The 26,773-nt window shown below is 44.6% G+C and overlaps 1 protein-coding gene across 1 annotated transcript in view; it reads left to right on the top strand.

The window, feature by feature from the left end:
* Positions 1-26,773, top strand: part of LOC126355397 (solute carrier family 22 member 7-like) — a 134,603-nt gene that overhangs the window by 21,360 nt on the left and 86,470 nt on the right. Inside the window, exon 3 of the mRNA XM_050005695.1 lies at positions 19,187-19,355. Coding sequence (XP_049861652.1) covers positions 19,187-19,355 — 169 coding nt within the window. The remainder of the gene's footprint in view (positions 1-19,186; positions 19,356-26,773) is intronic.

Raw genomic sequence — 26,773 nt, 5'->3', positions numbered from 1 at the left:
ACACACTCTACATTTATGTCCAGTTACGGGTGTTCGGATACTGGTGATCAGATAGTGTCTATTACATTAATCTGTAAGTTCCCTACTTTCTGCTCGTCAGCTCTTGAACTATATTACTTTCTACTGAAGTACTTGTTGCTGAATGTACAAGCTAGGTCGTCCAAGTATTCCAATTTCAGTCAAAATTATAGTTGTTCTTATCCAAATATTTACACTGGTACTGCTCTTGGCAAACAACTAAGTCCGTTCAGAACCAGAGCGGAATAACCCGACAGTCATCTAAAGTACTGCGTGAAGCAGTACGCTGCGTGCCATTCACTATCTTCGAACCTCGGTTTGGACTTACTCTTTGGATATTCTACATTTGGGTGACGACTTCTCGTGTCTCATACTTGGTTCTGATCCGCGCTTTATTGCCTTCCGCGGACCGACGTGCCGTTCTCGCGGCTGCCTCGAAGTCGCGAGTTCGTTGGTAGCCACACCAGTCTGAACTTTCCTGTTCATGATGTGTTGACTCCAGTAGTCAGTCTGCCCGCAGACACACCACTGCCTTTACTTCACTGCCACGTGGGCCATTAATGTCAGCAATGCACCACTGTCTTCAACATCATGGAGCCCACATAGCTCCTCACTCTCCTCATGTCACCATGACGGTCCATGAGCCTGCAGTGGCTCGAAAACATGTTCACGGTTGAATAAATCGTAAAAAATCGACTGTTTGCATATTTAATTTACTACCAGATAAATGTCAATAATAGACCATTTTTCTCGTTAACACAGATGGTGCCTATTCTGAACCAGCAAACAATCACAGTAGCGCAGGTATTGGTGATTAACTGGTGTGTATTGAATGTAGAGGTGAATATGGGGGCTTATTCTAGAATGGAGAACAAGTGTGTAAGTTGAAATGACAAGTTTAATGTGGCAAATTTTAGCATAAAATTACAACTTTTACATAGTTTTCAACTCGATATCTTAAAAACAGCGCAATGGATAATGCATCCCGCCAACATCAAAAAGTGAAACAATCCTATACACAACAATATTGAATATTAACTCTCCGAAAGAATATTAATACTAAGCACAATAATATGAAACTTTAATTGGAAGTTTCCTTACAGAATTGCTCCTACACATACGTTATGATGTTGGTCAGTACTACGAAAATCGTCCGATTCCGGTTCTAAGTTCGGTACTATTTAGGATGACAATCAAATCTACGGTGGATGGTTAGTTATGTGACAAATTTGAGCGCAAGATTACCCAAGGCCCCTCGAGCTTACAGTGAACGCAAGCTGGTGAACCAGCAAAGTTTACGCCTCTGCATGCAGTATTTACCTTAAGCTGCGACGAGCTGCCGACTCCAAGGCCGCTCTCTCCCACTGAAATTCCTTCAAAAGTAATCAGGCCTTTGCTGAACTTTTCAGTAGAAATCTCCCCTATGTTTCTTGTTATGCAAGAAAACATATCTCAGCCCTAGTCTTAGTACCTGGCGATATACACGCGTATGGTTGGAGCAGCATGCATATTATAATGCCCCCTCAGTTCTTGCAAGAACAATTAACTACTTTGGCTGGTTCATTTCTCCACAGTTGGAGCTAATCGTTGCTACAGTTAATCTCTAGTTGGATTGCAGCCGATGTGAACGAGGTGTCCACACAAATTTCTTCTCTGCGCCATGTAAAGCGTTAAGTGCTCTGTTCTGCACTTGACGCCAGTATAGAGAAGTGTCCCCAAAAATTTCTCTCTTGTCCTACTCATGGCGGAGCTTCCTCCCCCAGTTGTGTTCATTCATTCTTCACGTCACCGCCTTTTCCGACCATTATGAGCGTTCCTCTTATTTTGTGGAAACTCTCTCTACCAATCGCAATGTCCCTTCTATCAAACTGCGTCAAAACTTCAGTATTTTTCTCCTTCCTAGTGCGTTTTCGCCAGTCGAATGTTTTGTGCCCGTTGTAGACGTCTAAAGTATGGTACATTGACCTTTCCATGTAAAGCACTCGCTGGACATGTGATCGAAATGCGTAACTAATTTTTGTTTGTATCCCGTTGGAATTCCGAAACGCAGCTTTCTAAAGCTTTTCTTCTGTCCCCTGTGCAGATGTGCTGCTACACGTGCTCCTCCCTCCTGAATCACCTGGCCAGAGTCGCTAGCCTTCCTCTTGCCACCCCTCTAAGTGGTTTCCGTCATAACCCCTGCAGCACGCACCTTCGCTACACCATTGTCCACCTGGCTTTTCAAACTAAAAACGACTCGCATTGCCTGTTCCACCTTCCGCTCAAAGACATGCATTATATAGGAACGGTGTGTTAATTACCGTCAGTCTAGTGTCATCCCTTTTTGCATTACATACTGATAGGCAAATGTTCTCATAACCTTCGAATGAAGTCAAGTGTCATATTCTCATTGCGATGTATAAAGCTCTCATGTAAGGTGCGAATCTGACCATTTATTCTGCCACCTTACAGAGGTGCCATAGACAATAATTGCAGACCAGGGGACGAAATACATGCCAGATGTGAATGTTGTTAAAAGTATAAAAACTGAGAACTGATCCACTTCATACACAAACTAACAGAGGAATGGAACAAGTTCGTTGAACAATTAGAAAGGCGCCAATTTAAATCACAGTTTCAGTTCGTCATCCACAATGGATATACTGAAATGGTCTATTATAGTCAGCACAAAGTGATTACCCGCCGGTGTTCAGTTAAATGGGCCTAACATCTCCACCTCAGTGAAAAAGAACAGTTTCAGGCAACCTCTGTAACAGTGCCTGCTTCTCATTTTAATGTGCTGCCTTTGCACAACCCACACAACTTTTGGCGTACTGGTCAACATCATTCTTACCTTCCCTTTCAACAGTACTTTTCTGCCACTCTCCGATTCGACGTTCTGCATTCCCCATATCCTGATAAGGTGTGATCATGCATTTCGCATCATACTTCTAGCTTCAACTTCGCTGGAACCACCACTTGCGGTCACAATTTCGTTTGTGTACAGAATAATCCACTGTTTGCCACACCGTCCTACACTCCTCGTCGACACTCTGTGCTGCTTGTCATTCCCCAAAGTTCTGACCTAGTGCCTGTATTACCGCTATATCCCTGCTGAACCTGCCCACATTATCAGGTTCCTTCCCAGGTTTGTGGACTACTTCGTACTCAAATTCAATGACTTTCAATGCACACCTTGCTAATTAGCTGGATGGGTCCTTCAAAACTAGTAATCACTTCAAAGCTATGTGGTCCAACACTGCTTCGAATTTTCTACCGTGCGGGTAACACCAGAAGCATGTTACTCTGTACACCGACCTAACCTTGTCTCTCTCTGTTATAGAGTAATTCCTTTCGACTCCAGTCAACTGTCCTGATGCAAAAGGCAACAGGATTTTCCTCATCACCCATTTCCTGACTTAAAACACACTCACGTGATAATTTTAACTCCTTTTGAGAGTCTGGAAGCATCAACAATGGTCTTGACATTAACATATTTTTCAACAAATGCTCCACGACATTCTTCTGACCCTACAAACTTAGCACCTTCTTTCAACAATTGTGTAAGTGGTTTTTCAATATCCATAAATCCCTTCTTCAACTTCCTGTAATAATTCTTGTAGCCCAAGAAGAATTGCAACTCCTTGGTTGTTCCTGGTACTGGAAAATCTTGCACTGCCTGTACCAACTTAGAATGAGTTCTTACACCATCTTTACTGATGATATGGCTCAAATAATTAACTTCTTCCATCACAAAGTGATATTTTTCCACGCTGAGTGCCACACGGGCTGCTTATATTGCGGCGACGTCAGCCTCCTGACACCACTCTGAATGGTATGGTGGTGAGTGGTGGGATCGAATTGCTCACTGTAAACATTGTTGACAGTTAAGAATTACTTTTATTGACTTCAGTACACGATGTATCGAGACGACCATGCCCCTCTCTGTTGTCACTGGAAGTAGCTGACATATTTGAAACAGCTTCTGCCATGGCTGCTGACCTAGCACACAGCATTGTTGTCAGTAGTCCCACGGTAGGCTATGTCAGTGAGACGGCCCACTAAACCTGCAGGGCAGAACAGGTGATTAGGATTGGGGAAAGGGCCAAATAAGGCGTAGGTCAGGTTCACTCAAAATTGTAATTTATTATAGTTTAATAACACCTTCACCCAAAACGGCACATAACCGAACCTTTAGAACTACAACAATTATTTCGTGGCTGAGGGCCTCCAAACAAGAAATCATAAAAATCAACAAAATAAAAATCCAGTTAATAGTAAATAAAATAATTAAAATACATATGGTATCACAGCTAGGCTGGAAAGCCTCAAGGCAAAAGTAGATAGAACAAACATTTGCAATGTGTAATACAAGCAGCGTGAGGGCCACAATTAAATTTGAAAATTTGAAAATATATTACCATAATCTTTTAATTCAGAAGGCCTCAATGTTTTTGCTTAAAGGATAATTTCAAGAATAAGGTTCTAAGCTGCTTAAGGCCCACAATTGATTTTTCAAAATTCGAAATACATAAAGTCCAGTAAAAACAAGAATTTTTAAATTATGGGCAATGATAGATTATTAACTGACAATTAAACACCAGTCAGAAGGACAATAAAGAAAACGGCACTCAGAAGTCTCCAGGGAGGTCGGTCTGCCCTCATTCACTTAGGTGATCCATCGGAACACAACCAGGGGACAGCCACGGACCGACTGACACAACGTCTTGCTTGCCACCAATCAGTACATGAGAACTCAAACACAAAAGGTTACGAACGTGATTATCCACCCTGAAATATGTATTAGCTGTCAAAATTACACGCCATGTTGGACAGCAACAATAGGTGAGGAAAGGACGCTGCCTGAAATTACGTTAGTGGCCAGGGCAAGTAACCGGAACACTAACGGTCAAAAGACAGAAAATTCCGCTAGTGCACTCGAATTATAGTCAACAATATAGTTAACTGCGCCGCATGGAGGCTAAATTTCAACAATAGTAACACTTGGTGTTGCTCACAGGAAAACCTCCCCAACAGCGAACCACCGAAACGAACCACACAACATGAATGCATGTGACTTGGGTAGTTGAAACCACTACTCAACTTTGACGTCCTGGGTCGGTGAACCACGAAGCTCGTAGCGATCGGACAGCTTCACACACGGTCCGACACCGCACAGGGACCGCCAGCGGACCCAGCCGACTGCACCGCGCGGAGATAACTTCCCTGGTCTGCAGCAGCCGACCGATTCCTCCCACAATGCCGAAAACATCTAAAACAGTCATCAGTGGAAATAACGCGAACTACACACACAACCTGACAAACACTTGCACGAAGACCTGAACAATACCCAACAGTAACTAAGGACGCACGAAGACAAATCGGGAGACGATGCGCACACACACAGCCGACTCAAGAATGATCGGTGAGCCAAAACGCGTCGTCCGGTAGGACGACCGACTGACGATCCACCAAGACCGTGGTCTGGCTCAGGTGATGCGTGGCGGCAATGGTCGGGCGAGCCATGTCGACGCAGACCTCACTGCTGCTCCAACCCGACTGATCTAGTGCCACATTGCAACTCCCCAACTGGCAGGTCCGGACTGCACTCCAGACGCGTTCCAACTGACTTGCAGACCCGAACTCGCGACGCGAACCCCCTACGGCAGGCAATAACCGGGAAGTAATAGCAGTCGAGCAAAAATTCTACGAGAGGGATATATCGAAACGTGTTGCTAGTGCCACTCAAGGTCTGGCAAAGCAGCATCTCAGTGACAGTAGTAATTTAAATTAACGTAGTGAGGTGGAAGTACGTTAAAAAACAGGGTGTAAAATACATGATGGCGGGAAGACGAGCCACAAACGGCTCAGTTAGCAATGCACCACTTTCTTCAACGTCATGTGGCCCACATAGCTCCTCACTCTGCTCTGGACAGGAGTCAGATGGCGGCTCACAATTCAGTGCCAAATGCCACTGGGAAGTCAGCAACAGGCATGGATGGCAGTTTGGCACGGCTGTGGCACCTAGCCTCGTTAAGGACTTAACGCTGGCAGCAGGCACAGCCTGGTCTCGAACCCATGGCTACCGCTGGTACTGCCCAGTCTTCTCGTTATCTGTCGTGGCTCTGGCATCATAGCGGTGGTGCTGGTTTCCGGTGACGAGAAACGACTCCTGCCTCAAAATTCAGAGCTATCTACAGGGTGGTTATAATTTAACTTCCCCTACTTAACACATTATAACAGGGAAACTAATTATTGTAAGAGTATCAGACTTAGTAGCATTAATGTCCAGAGTAGGGGTGCATGATTTCTGTGTGTCACAGCGACACCGTCCAGTTCTAACTATAGCCACCAAGTGCCGTGCTCAGTCATCGTGATTCATAGTCTTACACACCTGACCAGTCGCAGTCCGCTTGTTGAAGTGTCAATATGAGCTTCAACTAACGGAGCAGGGCACTATTGGTGAAGCTCTATTATCAAAACAACAGTAATGCTGCAGCTGCAACGTCGAGAATATCGTCGGCTGAAAGGATTACGGAAGGAACCTCTTTGTCCACCTGCTATGCGAAACATGATGAAAAAGTTCGAATCAACTGGAGAACTGGGCGTCGCTCCCGGAAGAGGCCAAGGACTGGGCCGGCCGGGGTGGCCGAGCGGTTCTAGGCGCTACAGTCTGGAACCGCGCGACCTCTACGGTCGCAGGTTCGAATCCTGCCTCGGGCATGGATGTGTGTGATGTCCTTAGGTTAGTTAGGTTTAAGTAGTTCTAAGTTCTAGGGGAATGCTGACCTCAGAAGTTAAGTGCCATAGTGCTCAGATCCATTTGAACCATTTGAACCAACGACTGGTTGCACCACAGGTGGTTGATGAAGTCGCTGTTGCTATGGCAGACAACGCTGCGCTCAATTCCCGATTGACTGGTAGTGTGCGACTGTGTCGCGACATTTGAACATCCCGTGGGTCGGCCAATTCTTTTTTGAACAAGTTAGCGCTCAAGAACCAAAGACGTGCAGTGTGACTGGGCAGCATTACTGCGACATGCTTCGTCAGCATGTCATACCCGCCCTACAGGAGAGAGACACATTGAGCTCAACAGCTTCCATGCAAGATGGGGCTCCATCGCACATTGCTTGAGAAGTTCACCTGCTTCTCCGAAAAAAAAAATTGGAAACGATCGGCTGATAATTCAATGCTTGGCCGGCACGACCACCTGATCTTACTCCCCGTGATTTCTGGTTGTGGGGCTACCTGAAGGACAGGGTTTACCAGAGGAACATTCACATGTGTGCTGATCTGAAGCGCAGAACATCAGGAGAGACAGCCAACATATCTACGTACATGATTCGTTCTGTTCAGCTTTCAGAGTCTTGTGGACACTGATAGGCACCATATTGAAAAAAATGGTTCAAATGGCTCTGAGCACAACGGGACTTAACATCTGAGGTCAGCATTCCCCTAGAACTTAGAACTACTTATACCTATCTAACCTAAGGACATCACACACATCCATGACCGAGGCAGGATTCGAACCTGTGACCGTAGCAACATATTGAGTCCCTTTTGTAGCAGTAATGGTGCCGGTATGTAATGGTACGATACACCGTAACAGCAATTGAATTTATTGTGCATGATTTCTCTTCCCCATGTCCTTGAATTAATACTACCAAGTTTGGTACGATAATTAGTTTCCTTGTTATAACGTGTTAAATAGAGAAAGTTGAATTATAACCACCCGGTATAAGCCTCTCGCATGCATTTCCTTCACTGAAACCCAGCAACTAGTCATGTCACCTACAACAAGAGACTTGTCCTGGTGTAGTAACATCGCCCCGACGCCTACATACTTTCCACTGTGCAGTACAGTTTACTGTTGGCTCAACTATCCTCGTTTTGTAATAGCCTTGCGTGTCTGTTATTGTGACCCATATATCACCACATCAGCGGTTATCAACTCGCTGCTGTAAACAAATGCTCCACTGCAGCTTCCACACTACTTCTCATTACATTTACTAAAGACTTGTAATTTATTCTTAAAGACTGGGTAGCGGCACTAAAGTGGTGAGAGTTATCAGAATTGACCTGCAACAACACAGATTACCTTACATTGATATACAGGGTTTCAAAGCATTGTTGAATTGTAATGGGCACCCGAGAACTAGCACAGCATGTGAGAAACAGATATTGGCAGATATCTGCAGGAAGAAACAAGGAGGGGTTGCTAGAAAATAAAAAGGGTTGACGACACAAAATATATCCAAAACAACATTAAAAACAATGGTAGAATTGGGTAGGACAGGAGGGAGAGCAAGCATGTCAGAACTCGAAGTAACACGAAAAGAAACAGCAAAAAGGACACTGATAGACGTTTTCAATTGGTGAGAGATCTGGAGAATGTGCTGGCCAGGGCAGCAGTCGAACATTTTCTGTATCCAGGAAGGACGGTACAGGACCTGCAACATGCGGTCGTGCATTATCCTGCTGAAATGTAGGGTTTCGCAGGGATCGAATGAAGAGTAGAGCCACGGGCGGTAACACATCTGAAATGTAACGTCCACTGTTCAAAGTGCCGTCAATGCGAACAAGAAGTGAGTCTTCAGACACGGATACGACCATCATGATGCTGTAAACAGAACCTGGATTGATCCCAACAAATGACGTTTTCCCATTCGTGCACCCAGGTTCGTCGTTGAGCACACCATCGCAGGCGCTCCTCTCTGTGATGCAGCGTCAAGGGTAACCCCAGCCATGGTCTCCGAACTGATAGTCCATGCTGCTGCAAACGTCGTCAAACTGTTCGTGCAGATAGTTGTTGTCTTGCAAACGTCCCCATCTGTTGACTCAGGGATCGAGACGTGGCTGCACTATCCCTTACAGCCATGCGGACAAGATGCCTGTCACCTCGATACGATACGATACGATAAACCGCAATCGCGATAGGCTACAATCCGACCATTATCAAAGTCGGAAACGTGATGGTACGCATTTCTCCTCCTTACACGAGGCACCACAACAACGTTTCACCAGGCAACGCCGGTCAACTGCTGTTTGTGTATAAGAAATCGGTTGGAAACTTTGCTCGCTGGCCTTTGTGGTCAAGCGGTTCTAGGCGCTTCAGTCCGGAACCGCGCGACTGCTACGCTCGCAGGTTCGAATCCTGTCTCGGGCATGGATGTGTGTGATATCCTTAGATTAGTTTGGTTTAATTAGTTCTGAGTTCTAGGGAACTGATGACCTCAGATGTTAAGTCCCATAGTGCTCAGAGCCATATTTCGAAACTTTCCTCATGTCCGCACGTTGTAGGTATCGCCACCGGCGACCTTGTGTGAATGCTCTGGAAAGCTAATCACTTGCATATCACAGCATCTTCTTCCTGTCGGTTAAATTTCGCGTCTGTAGCACGTCATCTTTGTGGTGTAGCAGTTTTATATGGCAGTAGTGTAGTAGTCTAAATCTCCTTTTCGAGTTCCACATTTAGGGTTTTCTTGTGGTTTTGTAGATAGTTTAAAAAAATTTCCTGATCGTTTTATTTGAAAATGAGACGGCTGATTTCCTTTTCTAGCCTTCCCCTAGCCTAGTTTGTGCTATTACTCTAGTGACCTCGTTGTCCATGTGACGTTAACACCTAATTCAGCATCCCGTATCTGCTTCCTTCAAAAAAATTGTTCAAATGGCTCTAAGCACTATGGGACTTAACATCTGAGGTCATCAGTCCCCTAGACTTAGAACTACTTAAACCTAGCTAACCTAAGGTCAGCACACACATCCATGCCTGAATAAGGGTTCGAACCTGCTACCGTAGCAGCCCCGTGGTTCCGAACTGAAGCGCCTAGAACCTAACGCCCACAGCGGCCGGCTGCTTCCTTCCATATAACGTAGAATGCTTCGCAGTACATACCCTACACCGCCTATGGACAAAAAAAGACAAGATAATGTCAACATGACAAATGAACACTTAGAGCGCTGCCATTACCTAATTAGTTTTATATGTGAGTGCAAAGCATTGGATCTCGACCAACGCGAGCAGCAATGTCGCGATAAGATAAACCGCAATTGCGATAGGCCACAATCCGACCTTGGAAAAGTGATGGTACGCATTTCTCCTCCTTACACGAGGCATCACAACAACGTTTCACCAGGCAACGCCGGTCAACTGCTGTTCGTGTATGAGAAATATGTTGGTAACATTCCTCATGTCAGCACGTTGTAGGTGTCGTCACCGTCGCCAACCTTGTGTGAATGCTCTGAAAAGCTAATCATTTGCATATCACAGCATATTCTTCCTGTTGGTTAAATTTCGTGTCGGTATCACGCCGTCTTCGTAGTGTTTTAATGGCCAGTAGCGTAGTATCGTAGCCATGGACTCAACCTTGACTGAACGGTTTTAAGGATTTGCTTATGCTATCTAATCCTTGTTTTCTGGTTCTGTCTGAGCAATCACTGCGCGTCTAGCCCCGATAATGAATTTTAGAGAACCATCTGTTCGGATGACAATCACTTTTATTCTGTCTATCCCTTGTAGGCTTTGCAAACCGTTCTAATATTTATTTAATAAGCAACTATGTTCAATGTTTGTTAACACTTTTGTTTTGTATTTGCTATTTTTATTAATACGTAGTTTTTCCATTTTCTCATATGTGTGCACTCTGAGACCGTTGGGTTCAATTTCGACCAAGGCCTTCAATTCAGTAAATGGTTGACCCCTCCAGTTAATAATCCTGAATTAACTACATCTACATTATTACAATTCACGTTTAAGTGCCTGACAGAGATTTTTGTAAGAACCTACATCCATGAATCATCCGCGTGGCCCAAATATTTCTTATTATTCGATCCTTGTGCGACAGATCTTTTTCCATGTCGGAGTTCATAGAGAGGAATTTGTCTCTCGGTCGGTCCAGCCGAGACATTATTAAAATGACCCTGTTGAGGTTAGTTAGAGTCGGCGGCTTGCAGCTGGATTAATGAAAAATATAGAGAATCTAAGATGGTGATTTTAATGCTTCAGGTGTCTACACAGACCGACCCAAATTGAGTACAACACACAGAACATTCATACAACCATGTGAAACTGTCATAAAAGTCCTTCTTTGGGATTTTGTTCAACTTACGATTCTCATTCGCACCTTCTACATCTACATTTATACTCCGCAAGCCACCCAGTGGTGTGTGGCGGAGGGCACTTTACGTGCCACTGTCATTACCTCCCTTTCCTGTTCCAGTCTCGTATGGTTCGCGGGAAGAACGACAGTCGGAAAGCCTCCGTGCGCGCTCGAATATCTCTAATTTTACATTCGTGATCTCCTCGCGTGGTATAAGTAGACGGAAGCAATATATTCGATACCTCATCCAGAAACGCACCCTCTCGAAACCTGGACAGCAAGCTACACCGCGATGCACAGCGCCTCTCTTGCAGAGTCTGCCACTTCGGTTTGCTAAACATCTCCGTAACACTATCACGGTTACCAAATAACCCTGTGACGAAATCCGCCTCTCTTCTTTGGATCTTCTCTATCTCCTCTGTCAACCCAACCTGGTACGGATCCCACACTAGTGAGCATTACTCAAGCATAGGGCGAACGAGCGTTTTGTAGGCCACCTCTTGTTGATGGACTACATTTTCTAAGGACTCTCCCAATGAATCTCAACCTGGCACCCGCGTTACCAACAATTAATTTTATATCATCATTCCACTTCAAATCGTTCCGTACGCATACTCCCAGATATTTTAAAGAAGTAACTGCTACCAGTGTTTGTTCCGCTATCATATAATCATACAATAAAGGATCCTTCTTTTGTATGTATTCGCAATACATTACATTTGTCTATGTTAAGGGTCGGTTGCCACACCCTGCACCAAGTGCCTATCTGCTGCAGATCTTCCTGCATTTCGCTGCAATTTTCTAATGCTGCAACTTCTCTGTATACTACAGCATCATCCGCGAAAAGCCCCATGGAACTTCCGACACTATCTACTAGGTCATTTATATATATTGTGAAAAGCAATCGTCCCATAGCACTCCCCTGTGGCACCCCGAGGTTACTTTAACGTCTGTAGAAGTCTCTCCATTGCGACCAACATGCTGTGTTCTGTTTGCTAAAAATTCTTCAATCCAGCCACACAGCTGGTCTGATATTCCGTAGGCTCTTACTTTGTTTATCAGGAGACAGTGCGGAACTGTATCGAACGCCTTCCGGAAGTCAAGGAAAATGGCATCTACCTGGGAGCCTGTATCTAATATTTTCTGGGTCTCATGAACAAATAAAGCGAGTTGGGTCTCACACGATCGCTGTTTCCCGAATCCATGTTGATTCCTACTGCGTAGATTCTGGGTTTCCAGAAATGACACGATATGCGAGCAAAAAACATGTTATAAAATTCTACAACAGATCGATGTCAGAGATATAGGCCTATAGGTTTGCGCGTCTGCTCGACGACCCTTGTTGAAAACTGGAACTACCTGTGCTCTTTTCCAATCATTTGGAACCATCCGTTCCTCTAGAGACTTGCGGTACACGGATGTTAGAAGGGGGCCAAGTTCTTTCGTGTACTCTGTGTAGAATCGAACTGGTATCCCGTCAGGTCCAGTGGACTTTCCTCTGTTGAGTGATTTCAGTTGCTTTTCTATTCCTTGGACACTTATTTCGATGTCAGCCATTTTATCGTTCGTGCGAGGATTTCGAGAAGGAACGCAGTGCGGTCTTCCTCTGTGAAACAGCTTTGGAAAAAAGTGTTTAGTATTTCAGCTTTACGCGTGTGATCCTCTGTTTCAATGCCATTATCATCCCAGAGTGTCTGGATATGCTGTTTCGATCCACTTACTGATTTAACGTAAGGCCATAACTTACTTGGATTTTCTGTCAAGTCGGTACATAGATTTTACTTTCGAATTCACTGAACGTTTCACGCATAGCCCACCTTCTTCGGTCTTGGTGAACCATCAGAGACACATTCTGCATTTTGTCGTTTTGTGATACGTTCATACTGATAACACCAAATCTCATCGTCCATGATGATTTCTTCCAGAGAAGAAATATCTGCGCTTTTCATTTCTGTCAAGTCGCAATAAACGTCCACAGGTTTTCTTTTTCTTTTTTTTTTTTTATTCTCGAGTCAAGCTGTGTGTGTTGCATAGTTCTGGGTTATTAATTTTGTATTTCGCGATCAGGTAGCAACATTTATCTTATATACCAGAATGTGCAACACGATTAAATGCTCAGTCTTTTTAAACATCGTAACTGTCTCCCATTGCGACGCGTAAGTTCGAAATTTAGCTCAAAGATGCCTGTAACCTTCCTGTGTAATGGTACAATAGCGTGGCGTCCAGTGACGTCACCCTCGGACTCGGTGACGCTAATGACAGCAAGGTGTCGGCACATTCGGAAAAAGGACAGAGCTCAGAAGTTCATGAGGAGTGCAAAGTGAGTTAATGATGTCTCACCACATTTATGCCCAGCGCTCCTCGATGGGAAAGTCGTTACAGTCGCTCTTGCTCACATTTCATCCCTTCTTGCAGTACGTCGCTCACCGTTTAAATCGTGGAGTTTTCTTATGAGCGGCCCAGGAAAACACTGCAGACACACCGCCGTTCAGACCCAAACCTCCAGATATCAGTCAGATCTGTACCAAACGCTGTAAGTCAATACATTATTAACCAAAACTCCGATGTACACTCATGCTCATGAATTAAGTATAATGCTGATACATGGTGAAACAACGCTCTGGTGGGCGATTTGCTGGTTTAAATCACCTCGGGGTATGATAATGCGGTGCATTTGCCTGCGCTTGTCGCACGGTGGCGCTGGCAGCAGTCCACATACTCAGAGGTGTATTGGTGCATGTCAGAGTACGGTGCAGCGAGTAAGTGTGCAGACGTTTTCAGACGTTCAAATGGTGACAGTGTGTTGAAAATGGCTCAAAGAACACATATTGATGACGTTATGAGGGGTAAAATACTAGCGCTACTGGAGGCTGGTCAAACACAGCAGCTCGTAGCACGGGCCCTCCCTGTGCCACAAAGTGTGATCTCAAGATTATGGCAACGACTCCAGCAGACAGGAAACGTGTCCAGGCACTACAATACGGGACGTCCACAGTGTACAACATCACAAGAAGACCAATATCTCACCATCGGTGCCCGCAGACGGCCACGGAGTACTGCAGGCCCCTGTAACAGTTGTCTCCAGACACAGTCTACAGACGACTGAACAGCCTTGATTCGCCTGGAGACCTGCAAGGTGCATTCCACTGACCCCAGGTCACAGGAGATCCCGTAAAGCCTGGTGTCAAGAACACAGCACATGGTCATTGGAACATTGGTCCCAGATTATGTTCACGAACGTGTCCCAGTATAGTCTGAACAGTGATTCTCGCCCGGCTTTCATCTGGCATGAAAGCTGAAGCAGATACCAATCCCTTAATGTCCTTGAAAGGGACCTGTATGGAGGTTGTGGTTTGATGGTATGGGGTAGGATTATGATTGGTGCACGTACACCCCTGCATGTCTTTGACAGAGGAACTGTAACAGGTCAGGTGTACTGGGATGTCATTTTGCACCAGTATGTCCGCTTCTTCAGGGGTGCAGTGGGTCCCACCTTCCTCCAAATTGATGGTAACGCACGGCCCCACCGAGCGGCCATCGTGGAGGACTACCTTGAAACAGAAGATATCAGGCGAATGCAGTGACCTACCTGTCCTCCAGACCTAAGCCCCATCGAGCACGTCTGGGATGCTCTCGGTCGACGTATCGTTGCACGTCTTCAAACCCCTCGGAGCTCCGACAGGCACTGGTGCAAGAATGGGAGGCTGTACCCCTGCAGCTGCTCGACCACCTGATCCAGAGTATGCCAAACCGTTGTGTGGCCTGTGTATGTGTGCGTGGTGATCATATCCCATATTGATGTCGGTTTACATGCGCAGGAAACAGTGGCGTTTTGTAGCACATGTGTTTCGGGACGATTTTCTCAACTTATAACGAATACCGTGGACTTACAGATCTGTGTCGTGTGCGTTCCCTTTGTGCCTATGGCACCACATTCTGCAGTTATCCTTAATTTATGAGCATGATTGTAGTTCGTACTATTGTGCTGTCGTCCAGCAGAACGGGCCCAAACGTTAATTGACTGCAACACTAGAACTACGGAGCACAAGAAAAGCGTAACTGTGAATTACATACATGCACAGCTCCCATGGGGAAGTTGGTAGAGAGCTGGATCGTTGCATAAAGTGTCTTCCGTTCCAATCCTAATGATCACTTTTTTTTTACTGTATTATGCATGAAACTGCGAACTGCGGAAAAGCCTTTTATATGCCTGGAAAATGTTCTCCCAAATAACAGTTTCACACGTAAACAGTTAAAATAAATTGTCACTAGTTTGGTTTGAATGCGGGACGTGTGGGACCTCACACAGTAGCAACCCACCGATAAGAAATTTACAAAACTCTCACTCATACAAACGCTTTTCTTGTGCTCCGTACTTCTGGCGTTACTTTTAATTACCGTTTACGTATGTTCTGTTGGACGACGGCACATAGCGCGAACTAAATCGGAGTTTCGGTTGACACTCTATCGAAAAAGAAAGCTTTGTACCGATCTGATTGACATGTGGAGGTTTGGATGTCAGAATCGGCACGAAAAGGCCTCAGGGGGTTTCAAAAGCGGTGTCAGTGAAATCACCTCTTTCCTTGGGGACGTCGATTCCCACATGTTTCACGGTCGTAAACGACAGTTTACAGTGCGATGAGCAATGGGACGATGTTCCTTGCACTCTTTGATACCGCTGACATCTCACTAATGCTTAAATTCTAAGGACATCGTGAGCTAGTAACGCCATTAAATGTGTTCTCACCTGTTTGAATGCAGTGCGACTGCAACTTTTACGCTGATGTTTACGGTGGAACCACTAGGTACCGTTCAAGCACCTACGACGAAATCTGATGCAAAGCAGCAAGTGGTTCTTATGATTTTACAATCCACCTGTTTCACGCCATCCTGTGGTGTGATCACGGAGGGGTGGGATATTCACACATATGTGAGCGAAATGGGAAAGAGTCTATCTAAAAACCCCTAGTTTGACAAAACCCTCAGTGCCCCTCCCCCCCCCCCCCCCACTCACCCCGACATTTATTTAGAATTATAAAAATTTGCCTTTGCAGAGAAAACTTCAAGGTAGCCCTAGCCTCCTGCCGGTCGCTAATAACTTGGCACTTTCAATGCCAGATGCCTCCCTGTAGGAGTCAAGGACTACTTCGCCGATTTTCTCTGTAAAGCCACATTTTAACAGTTCTCAATAAATGTGGGTAGGTGCCACCAAGGGATTTTGCCCGACTGGAGGGTCTTATAGGCAGCCTTTGCCGTTTCATTCACACATGTCAATGTCACATTCCTCTGTAATCATGCAACACGAGGACGTGAAGCAGGAGTCCTGAAAACGCGTAAGAACCCTTTGCTGCTTCGGAACACATTCAGATTTTGTCGAACGGTTTTGAAAGACGTCTAGTGTTTCCACCCTGTACACGAGATCAAACATTGTGGTCATACTGCACTGCAAAGAGTTAATATCACATTTAACGTGTTTGCTAACCCACACAACATCGTATAATTAAATGTTTCCCTGAGACATTTAAGTCTCTTTATTATCTACCATAATCATCGAAGCAGACGAAATGAATTAAAATTTGTGCTGCAGCCAGGACTCAAACCCGGGTCTTCTTGGACAAATTAGGTAGTTTGTGAAGCAAAGTTGATCTTCGCGCTGTGGTGGTGTAATGGTTAGCATTTTTGTCTAGCAAGCAAGAAGACTCGGGCTCGAGTCCCGGCTGCAGCACAAATTTTAATTCAATTCGTCTGCTTCAATGATTATCGTAGATAATAAAAAGAGACTTAAATGTCTCAGGGAAACATTTAATTAGCGATCTATAAGATCACCAGTGGTACAAGGACGTCGCATTACGTCCAATGCTGGGGTGCTTGCCAATATCGGAGAGCCCTGGCAGTAGTGACAACATGTAAGGGAAAAATGAATTGAAGTTTGTATTGGGGAGGGCACTCGGCTTAGGTAGTTCGAACAGGAATGTTGACTGTTGTACTGCGGTGGTGTAATGGTAAGCGTTTCTGTTTAGCAAGGAAGAAGACCCAGGTTCGAGACTCAGCTGCAGTACAAATTTTAATTCATTTCATCTGCTTCGATGATTGCCACACAACATCGTTGGTTAAAGCCTCAGAAAAATGTCAGCAGTAACAAAGATCGTCAAGAACGTCTTCCTGTTGCTTATCAGTTATCACACTGAAATTTGTGGTTTACGACCAAGAAATGTGTGGGAAGCAACGTCCCAAGGATGGGGGTGGTTTCACTGACCCGCTTTTATGCTACACTCTGAGGCCTTTCCGTGTCGAACCTGAGCTGCGGTGTGTCTGGAATTTTTTCCTCTGCCACTCATAAGAAAACCTTACGGTTTCAACGTTGGGCGTCAAAACAAAGGTGAAATGTGACACGTCCACAGTAGCGTTGGGCAGAATTATGACGAAATGTGATTGCAATGTGATATCATTAACCAACTTCACACTTCACATGAACTTCTGAGCTCTGGCCTTTTTCCGCATATATCGACACGTTGCTGTTTGTAGCGTCCTCGAGCCAAATGGCGACGTCGCAGGGCGCCACCGTTGCAGAGGACGGGCGTAGGCACATTTGAGCCAAATTTCAAACTTACGTGTCGCAATGGAAGGCAAAAAATGAAATGATCGTGTGACATTGTTGGCCGGGAGGCCCCATGTGAGGAAGATCGGCCGCCGAGTGCAAGTCTTATTTCAGTCGACGCCACATTGAGCGACTTGCGTGCCGGTGATGAGGACAACACAACACCCAGGCCACAAGCGGAGAAAATGTCCAACCCGTTCGAAAATCGAACCCGCACAGGTGCATAGGAGGCAAGCGCGTTACCACAAGGCTAACCAGGCGGACAACTCAAAGCACCTATGTAGTTTCACAAGACATATCCTTTAATTCTGTTGCGCAGTGTGTTTTTCGTCTTTTCTTTTTATGATCTCTTTTCTTCTTGTACCAGTTTTGAAGATTTTCCACTTGGTAAGCTTCTATTGTGTGTGTCTGTGTGTGTGTGTTGGTTGGTTGACTGACTTGGGGGAGTGGAGCAAACAGCGAAGTCATCGGCCTCATCGGATAAGGAAAGGATGGGGAACGAAGTTGGCCGTGCTCTTCCAAAGGAACCGTACAGGGATTTACCTGAAGTGATTTAGGGAAATCACGGAAAACCTAAATCAAGATGGCCGGGTGCGGTTTTCAAACATCGTCCTTCCGAATGCGAGCCCAATGTGCTAACCACTGCGCCGTGTGTGCGTGTGTGTGTGTGTAGGGGGGGGGGGCGTTTGTGTTTTCTAGAAGGTAAGTCTCATAAAATATTTTTTTTTGTGCTAACGTCATTTAAGACTGTACTTCACTTTAACCACATTCTTCTCGCCAGAGCTCAGTATGAACTCTAAAGACCTCGATGTCGTGCATCCAGACAATTCTATCATTCATTCATTCACCTATTTAAAGTGGAGGACGAGAGCTCTGCAACACGTCTGCACGTTGTGTAGCAATATTACTGTGGTCGCGCGGGGTAGCCGTGCGGTCTTGGGCGCCTTGCCACGCACGTAAGTTAGTTTAAGTTAGATTAAATAGTGTGTAAGCCTAGGGACCGATGACCTCAGCAGTTTGGTCCATAGATCTTACCACTAATTTCCAATATTACTGTGCTTCACTAACAAAATTCTACTCGCTACGAAGAACAGAACAAATTAATCATTGTCCAACACGCTGCAACAACAGACTTCGGAGCCAGCGCTGTGCTCTGTTCGAAATTTTCTGGACACTCCCCAGTGGCAGTGCTATGAGTAACGGTATCAGTTCTCTTCGTTCTCATTGTGTACTTGTTTTGAGTTACCTTCTGTATTACAGAAGTTTTTTCTATGTTTGTCCAAGGCTTATCAGGTCATGTTACTTGACAGTGGCACGTCACGTGAAAGTTACTGTCGTCCTTAAGGTTTGCACACCTGTATGCAGAGATTTTCACGACATGGGAAACATGTCATTCTTTTTAGAAAGAGGCGTATTTACGAAAGACAGTCCGTATAAGTGACGGATATTTGGTACTCAAGTTAAACAAACGTCATGTAATGCTGTGTTTCAGGGCTGGAACTAACTGACGTGAGATACCGGACTACAGTGAACCGCTATGCATCATGCAGCATGGCCACTGGAATGATGGCGACCGGTTTGGTGGCATGGGTTATGCCTAACTGGACCTACTGTCTGTCGTTCGCTACTGTCAGCTGCCTTGCACTGCTGCTTTTTTTCAGGTAAACATACGAAGTACAGTAAATCTCACTCCTAAGTTGCGTAATTTGTCAAAGATTTCTCGCGATACTAAAAAAAATTCTTACCTATTAGTGACTACGTCTCAAATTTCCTCATAATACGAAGACAATAAGTTGCAAATATCTGCAAAAGGTAGCATCTCATTCTGCTCCAACAGATAATACACTGAAGCGCCAAAGAAACTGGTATAGGCATACATAATCAAATACAGAGATATGTAAACAGGCGAACACGGCGCAACTGTCGGTAACGGCCAATATAAGACAACAAGCGTCTGGAGCAGTTGTTCGACCGGTTACTGCTGTTACAGTCGCAGGTTATCAAGATTTAAATGAGTTTGGACGTGGTGTTATAGTCAGCGCACGAGGGAAGGGACACAGCATCTCCGAGGTAACGATAAAGTGCGGATTTTCCCGTACGACTATTTCACGAGTCTACCGTGAATATCAGGAATCCGGTGAAACATCAAATCTCCGACATCGCTGCGCCCGGAAAAAGATCGTTCAAGAACGGGACCAACGATGTCTGAAGAGAATCGTTCAACGTGACAGAAGTGCAACCCTTCCGCAAATTGCTGCAGATTTCAGTGCTGGGCCATCAACAAGTGTCAGTGTGCGAACCATTCAACGAGCTTCATCGATATGGGCTTTCGGAACCGAAGGTCCCCCCGTGTACCCTTGATGACTGTACGACACCAAGCTTTACGCTTCGCCTGGGCCCGTCAACACTGACATTAGACTGCTAGTGACTGGAAACATGTTGCTTGGTCGGACGAGTCTCGTTTCAAATTGTCTCGAGCGGATGGACGCGTACGTGCATGGAGACAACCTCATGAATCGATGGACCCTCCATGTCAGCAGGGGACTGTTCAAGCTGGTGGAAGTTCTGTAAGGATGTGGGACGTGCGCAGTTGGAGTGATATGGGACCCCTGATAAATCTAGATACGACTCTGGCACGTAACACGTTCTTAAGCAACATGTCTGATCACGCGCATCCATTCATGTCCATTGTGCATTCCGGCAGATTTCAGCAATTCCAGCAGATCAGTACCACACCCCACACGTCAAAGACTGCTACAGAGTGGCGCGCGAACACTCTTCTAAGTTTAAACACTTCCGCTGGCCACCAAAGTCCCCAGGCATGAACATTATTGATTATATGTGGGATGCCTAACAACATGCTATTCACAGGACATCTCCACACGCTCGTACTCTTACAGATTTATGAACAGCCCTGTAGGATTCAGGGTGTCAATTTTATCAACATCTGTTATGTTGTTGTTGTTGCGGTGGTGGTGGTGGTCTACATTTCTGAGACTGGTTTGTTGCAGCTCTCCATCTATCCTGTGCAATCTTCTTCATCTCCTAATACCTATTGCAACCTACATCCTTCTGAATCCGCTTAGTGTATTCATCTCTTGGTCTCCCTCTGCGATTTTTCTGGACACCTCAACGCTGCCCTCCAATGCTAAATTTGTGATCTATTGATGCCTCAGAATATGTCCTACCAACCGGTCCCTCCTTCTTGTCATATTGTGCCACAAACTCCCCTTCTCCCCAATTCTAATCAATACCTCCTCATTAGTTATGTGATCTACCCATCTAATCTTCAGCATTCTTCTGTAGCACCACATTTCGAAAGCTTCTATTCTCTTCTTGTCCAAACTATTTATCGTTCATGTTTCACTTTCATACAAATACTTTCAGAAACGACCTCCTGACATTTAAATCTATACTCGATGTTAACAAATTTCTCTTCTTCAGAAACGCTTTCCTTCCCATTGCCAGTCTCCACTTTATATCCTCTCTACTTCGACCATCATCAGTTATTTTGCTCCCCAAATAGCAAAACTCATTTACTACTTTAAGTGTCTCATGTCCTAATCTAATACCCTCAACATCACCCGACTTAATTCGACTACATTCCATCATCCTCGTTTTGCTTTTGTTGATGTTCATCTTATATCCTGCCTTCAAGACATCTTCCATTCCGTTCAACTGGTCTTCCAAGTCCTTAGCTGTCTCTGCCAGGATTACAATGTCATCGGCGAACCTCAGAGTTTTATTTCTTCTCCATGGATTTTAATACCTACTCCGAGTTTTTCTTTTGTTTCCTTCACTGCTTACTCAATATACAGATTGAATAACATCGGGGAGAGGCTACAACCCTGTCTCACTCCCTTCCCAACCACTGCTTCCCTTTCATGCCCCTCAACTCTTATAACTGCAATTTGGTTTCTATACAAATTGTAAATAGCCTTCGCTCCCTATATTTTACCCCTGCCACCTTCAGAATTTGAAAGAGAGTATTCCAGTTAACATTGTCAAAAGCTTTCTCTAAGTCTACAAAAGCCAGAAACGTAGGTTTGCGTTTCCTTAATCTAGCTTCTAAGATAAGCCGTAGGGTCAGTATTGCCTCACGTGTTCCAATATTTCTACGGAATCCAAACTGATCTTCCCCGAGGTCGATTGTGTTGTACGTCTGAAAGTCCAGAAGTCTGCGATGGAAGCTGCCCCAGTCTCGATCCTCCGGTCTGAAGGCTGGAACAGTGGACAAGTGGTGCACTGCAGCTGCAGCCTGCTGTGCTGGTTCCTCCAGTTTGACTGTCACGTGGCTTCTTGTAGTTCTTCTTGCTCAACCAGATACATCAGCATCAGTTGCCACAATTTCAAGAGTTATGTGTGCGTAGCGGCACTTCATTCTGCAAGCAGAATCCAGTCGGCGCTCTAACTAGAATCTTCGTCACCATGCAAAATTCGACACTGTAGTTGGGACTACCCTGATTTGCTCAGCACAGTGAAATAGCAGTCACAGTACATCAAGTGAACAAGTTCACAACATGCCCATGCACTCCACTAGAGCCTACAATAGAACAACACAGTTTAACCAGGCTACACTGAAGAGCCAAAGAAACAGGTACACCTGCCTAATATAGTGTAGCGCCCCCGCGAGCACACATAAGTACTGCCAACACGACGTGGCATAGACTCGACTAATGTCTGAAGTAGTGCTGAAAGGAATTGATACCACGAATCCTGCAGGGCTGTCCATAAATCCCTAAGAGAACTATGGGGTGGAGATCTCTTCTGAACAGCACGTGGGAAGGCATTCCGCATGTTCATGTCTGGGGAGTCTGGTGGCCAGCAGAAGTGCTTAAACTCAGCAGAGTGTTCCTGGAGCCAGTCTGTAGCATTTGTGGACGTGTAGGGCTTCGCATTGTCTTGCTGGAAATGCCCAAGTCTGTCGGAATGAACAATGGACATGACGTGATCAGACACAATGTTTACGTACGTGTCACCTGCCGGAGTCGTATCTAGACTTATCAGGGGTCCCATATCTCTGCAACTGCACACGCCCCACAACGTTACAGAGCCTCCGTCAGCTTGAACAGTCTCCTGCTGACACGCAGAGTCCATGAATTCATGACATTGTCTCCATACCCGCACGTGACCATCAGCTCCATACAATTTGAAACGAGACTCATCCTACCAGGCAACACGTTTCCAGGCATCAATAGTCCAATGCCGGTGCTGACGGGCTCAGGCAAGGCGTAAAGCTTTGTGTCGTGCAGTCATCAAGAGTATACGAGTGGGCCTTCGGCTCCGAAAGCCCATATCGATAAAGGTTCGTTGAATGGTTCGCACGCTGACACTTGTTGATGGCCCAGCATCGAAATTTGCAGCAATTTTCGGAAGAGTTGCACTGCTGTATCGTTGAACGGTTCTCTTCAGACATCGTTGGTCCCGTTCTTGCACGGTCTTTTTCCGGCCGTAGCGATGTCGGAGATTTGATGTTTTACCGGATTCATGATATTCACAGTACACTCGTGAAAAGATCGTACGGGAAAATCACGACTTATTCGCTACCTCGGAGATGCCGTGTCCTTCGTTCGTGCGCCGACTATAACACCACTTTCAATCTCCGTATTTGAATGTGCATGCCTGTACCTGTTTGTTCTGTACTTCACTGCAGTTTCAACGTCGTCCGCCAAAATATAGCTTAGTGAAATAACTTCCAGAACACCATGTGTGTCTATACTTTAATAGTGAACGCTCACAGCCAGAAGGCACAGTGTGGTGCAAACGCGTGAAGCAAACACGAAAGCATGCCACGGAAACGCACACGTGCTTCCCACAGCCAGCTGAGCGGCTCAAATTTTAGACCTTCCCAGTGGCGGAATGATCCATTTGGAGAACTGCCACACAAATTGGACGTGCTGCGTCAGTTGTGCTTAGATTAGATTAGTTTTCGTTCCATAGATCCGTGTTGAGGAGATCCTCGTGGATGTGGAACATGTCACCTTTTTTATTTTTTAAGCTGAAATAACAATACTAATAGTATAAATATATACAACACATCATTTGTTTCTATTAAAAAATTCGTCAATGAAGTAGAAGGAGTTGGCTACTAGTAAGTCTTTCAGGCTCCTTTTAAACTGATCTCTATTTGTAGCTAAATTTTTTATGTTTGCTGGCAAATTATTGAAGATGAGTGTCCCTGAGTAGTGAACCCCTTTTTGAACTAAAGTAAGTGCTTTTAAGTCCTTGTGCAGATCATTTTTGTTCCTGGTATTGTATGTATGAACTGAGCTGTTTGTTGGAAAAAGAGATATATTATTTAGGACAAATTTCATTAAGGAGTAAATATACTGAGAGGCAGTAGTTAGTATACCCAGTTCTTTGAAGAGGTTTCTACAAGACGTCCGTGAGTTTACTCCACAAATAATACATATTACACGCTTTTGGACTCTGAAAACTTTTGTTTGACTTGAAGAGTTACCCCAAAATATTATACCATATGACATTACGGAATGAAAGTAGGCAAGGTATACAAGCTTTTTCACTTTTATGTCGCGTATGTCTGCTAACACTCGAATTGCAAATACAGATTTGTTAAGGCGTTTCTGCAGTTCTGTGGTGTGCTCCTCCCAACTGAATTTATTATCAAGTTGTAATCCCAGGAATTTAAGACTGTCAACCTCTTCTATCTGCTCTTCTTCGTACTTCATGCATATGCTGGATGGAAAGCTCTTACAGGTTCTGAATTGCATATAGTGAGTCTTTTCGAAGTTTAATGTCAGTGAGTTGGCTTTAAACCATTTATTAATATCCATGAAAATATCATTAGCAGATCTTTCTAGAACTACACTCGACATACTATTTATTGCAATACTTGTGTCATCTGCAAACAAAATGAACTCTGCTTCTGGCAGTGTAACTGATGAGAGATCATTAATGTACACAAGAAAAAGCAATGGCCCTAAGATGTATCCTTGTGGGACACCACATGTAATTTCTTCCCATTCTGATGATGACTGATGACTTAATTCATTAGTCCCTTGCACTGACACCCTTTGTTTCCCGTTAGCGAGGTATGACTTGAACCATTTTGCAGCACTGCCTGTGACACCATAGAATTCTAATTTATTTAAAAGGATGTTGTGGTTTACACAATCCAATGCCTTTGACAAATCACAGAAAATACCTGCTGCTTGTAACTTGTTATTTAATGAATTAAGTACATTTTCACTGTAGGTGTAAATAGCCTTTCCGATATCAGAACCCTTCAGAAATCCAAACTGTGTTCTTGATAATATGTTATTTGTGGTCAAATGGTTGAGAAGCTGCCTGTAGATTACTGCTGGTATCAGTGGTCACATTCTCACACTCATAGACGTGGTCCTGCACTTCCATGCAGCGCATACGCCCACCACGATCGTCGTGTTTCTAATGGCAGCACTGATAGATCTTATAGATAAGAGGGTTTGTGAGTCCACACCTGTCAACACTGTTGCGGACCGGTGATTAGCAGTAGGACTACCTCGCGTCCGTCGGCCGTCGTAATTTAATTTATTATTTATTGGTAATGTTTATTGTTGCCGACTTACGTGGTGGGCCTTAACCAAAATATTTCATTTTATTTTGATTTACAATTAAATGCTTTTGTGAAGTTCTCCTTTTTAACAATATTAATCTTATATTATTTGTTACGTTAATGAATGTTAGACTCGCTGAATTTTAAAACATGACTATATAAGTTGAACAATGGAATAAACTTTTCATATTAATTTTCCTCGGCTAGTCAGTTCACTTTAAAGCAAAAAATCTTTAGTTTTTAATTACAATTGTGGCCTTACCTCCGTTAACCATTGCATTGTAGTCGGAGTCCTGGCTCTGGCTCTCGGCTGTTGTACTGAAAATAAGAATCTTAAAGCTACGTATTTTCTGCAGCGTATGGCGGCTGTGGAGAAAAATGTATATTATGTTAATAGCGGGCGAGTTTTTCGCTTCCGCTAAATTTTATAAGTTAATATCGCCACGTAATGGCGTCGTTGTCTGCATCGGCCGCTGCAATTGTTGTACTGTAAATTACTTGAATGCAGGTTAATTTAAGGAAGGCGGACATGAAATCGGGATCACCGCTTACAAATTAAAAGTGAACAATAATATTTAATCAATATATTATCTGCTTAATTAGTACAAATATGCTTACATTGGCCAGCACTCGCAAGATGTCCGTCTACACGCAACCAAGACAAGAGAAGAAGCGAAGACGACTAAAAAATTAACAAAAGAGCGTATCTTGTCGTCTCTTTAAATCAATTTGTTATATTTCTTTGCCCTCGAAACTTACACAGAGAAATTATTATTTTACGGGTACGTGAGAAAAATGTATATGATTCAATTTTTAAATGTCTCTTCTTTATAAATACTGTTTTTAAGTCTTTTCGTGTTATTTCACTGGGGACGCTATAACGCCCGCCACGATCGTCGTATTTGTAATGGCAGCATTGGTAGATCTTATAGCTACCATAGCACAGATAAGATGGTTTGTGAGCCCAGACCTGTCAACACTGTTGCGGACCGGTGATTAGCACTAGGATTACGAGCTGGCACACCTCTAGCCCGTCTTCCACTGGTGCCACAGAATCAAAGTGCATGGCTTTACTGGTGTCGTCAAAGGATCTCTCGGAAGACGAAACGGCGCGCTGTGGTCTTGAGGGATGAAAGCAGATTCTAGCTGCAACCAAGTGATGGTTGTTTGCGCGTACGATGTACGAGGTGCATTCAAGTTCTAAGGCCTCCGATATTTTTTCTAATTAACTACTCACCCGAAATCGATGAAACTGGCGTTACTTCTCGACGTAATCGCCCTGCAGTCATACACATTTTTCACAACGCTGACGCCATGATTCCATGGCAGCGGCGAAGGCTTCTTTAGGAGTCTGTTTTGACCACTGGAAAATCGCTGAGGCAATAGCAGCATGGCTGGTGAATGTGCGGCCACGGAGAGTGTCTTTCATTGCTGGAAAAAGCCAAAAGTCCCTAGGAGCCAACTCAGGTGAGCAGGGAGCATGAGGAATCACTTCAAAGTTGTTATTACGAAGAAACTGTTGCG

The sequence above is a fragment of the Schistocerca gregaria genome, chromosome 3 (genome assembly GCF_023897955.1).
Source record: "Schistocerca gregaria isolate iqSchGreg1 chromosome 3, iqSchGreg1.2, whole genome shotgun sequence".
Lineage (NCBI taxonomy): Eukaryota > Metazoa > Arthropoda > Insecta > Orthoptera > Acrididae > Schistocerca > Schistocerca gregaria.
The sequence above is the reverse complement of the archived record's forward strand: the minus strand, read 5'-3'. Positions and strand labels throughout refer to the sequence as shown.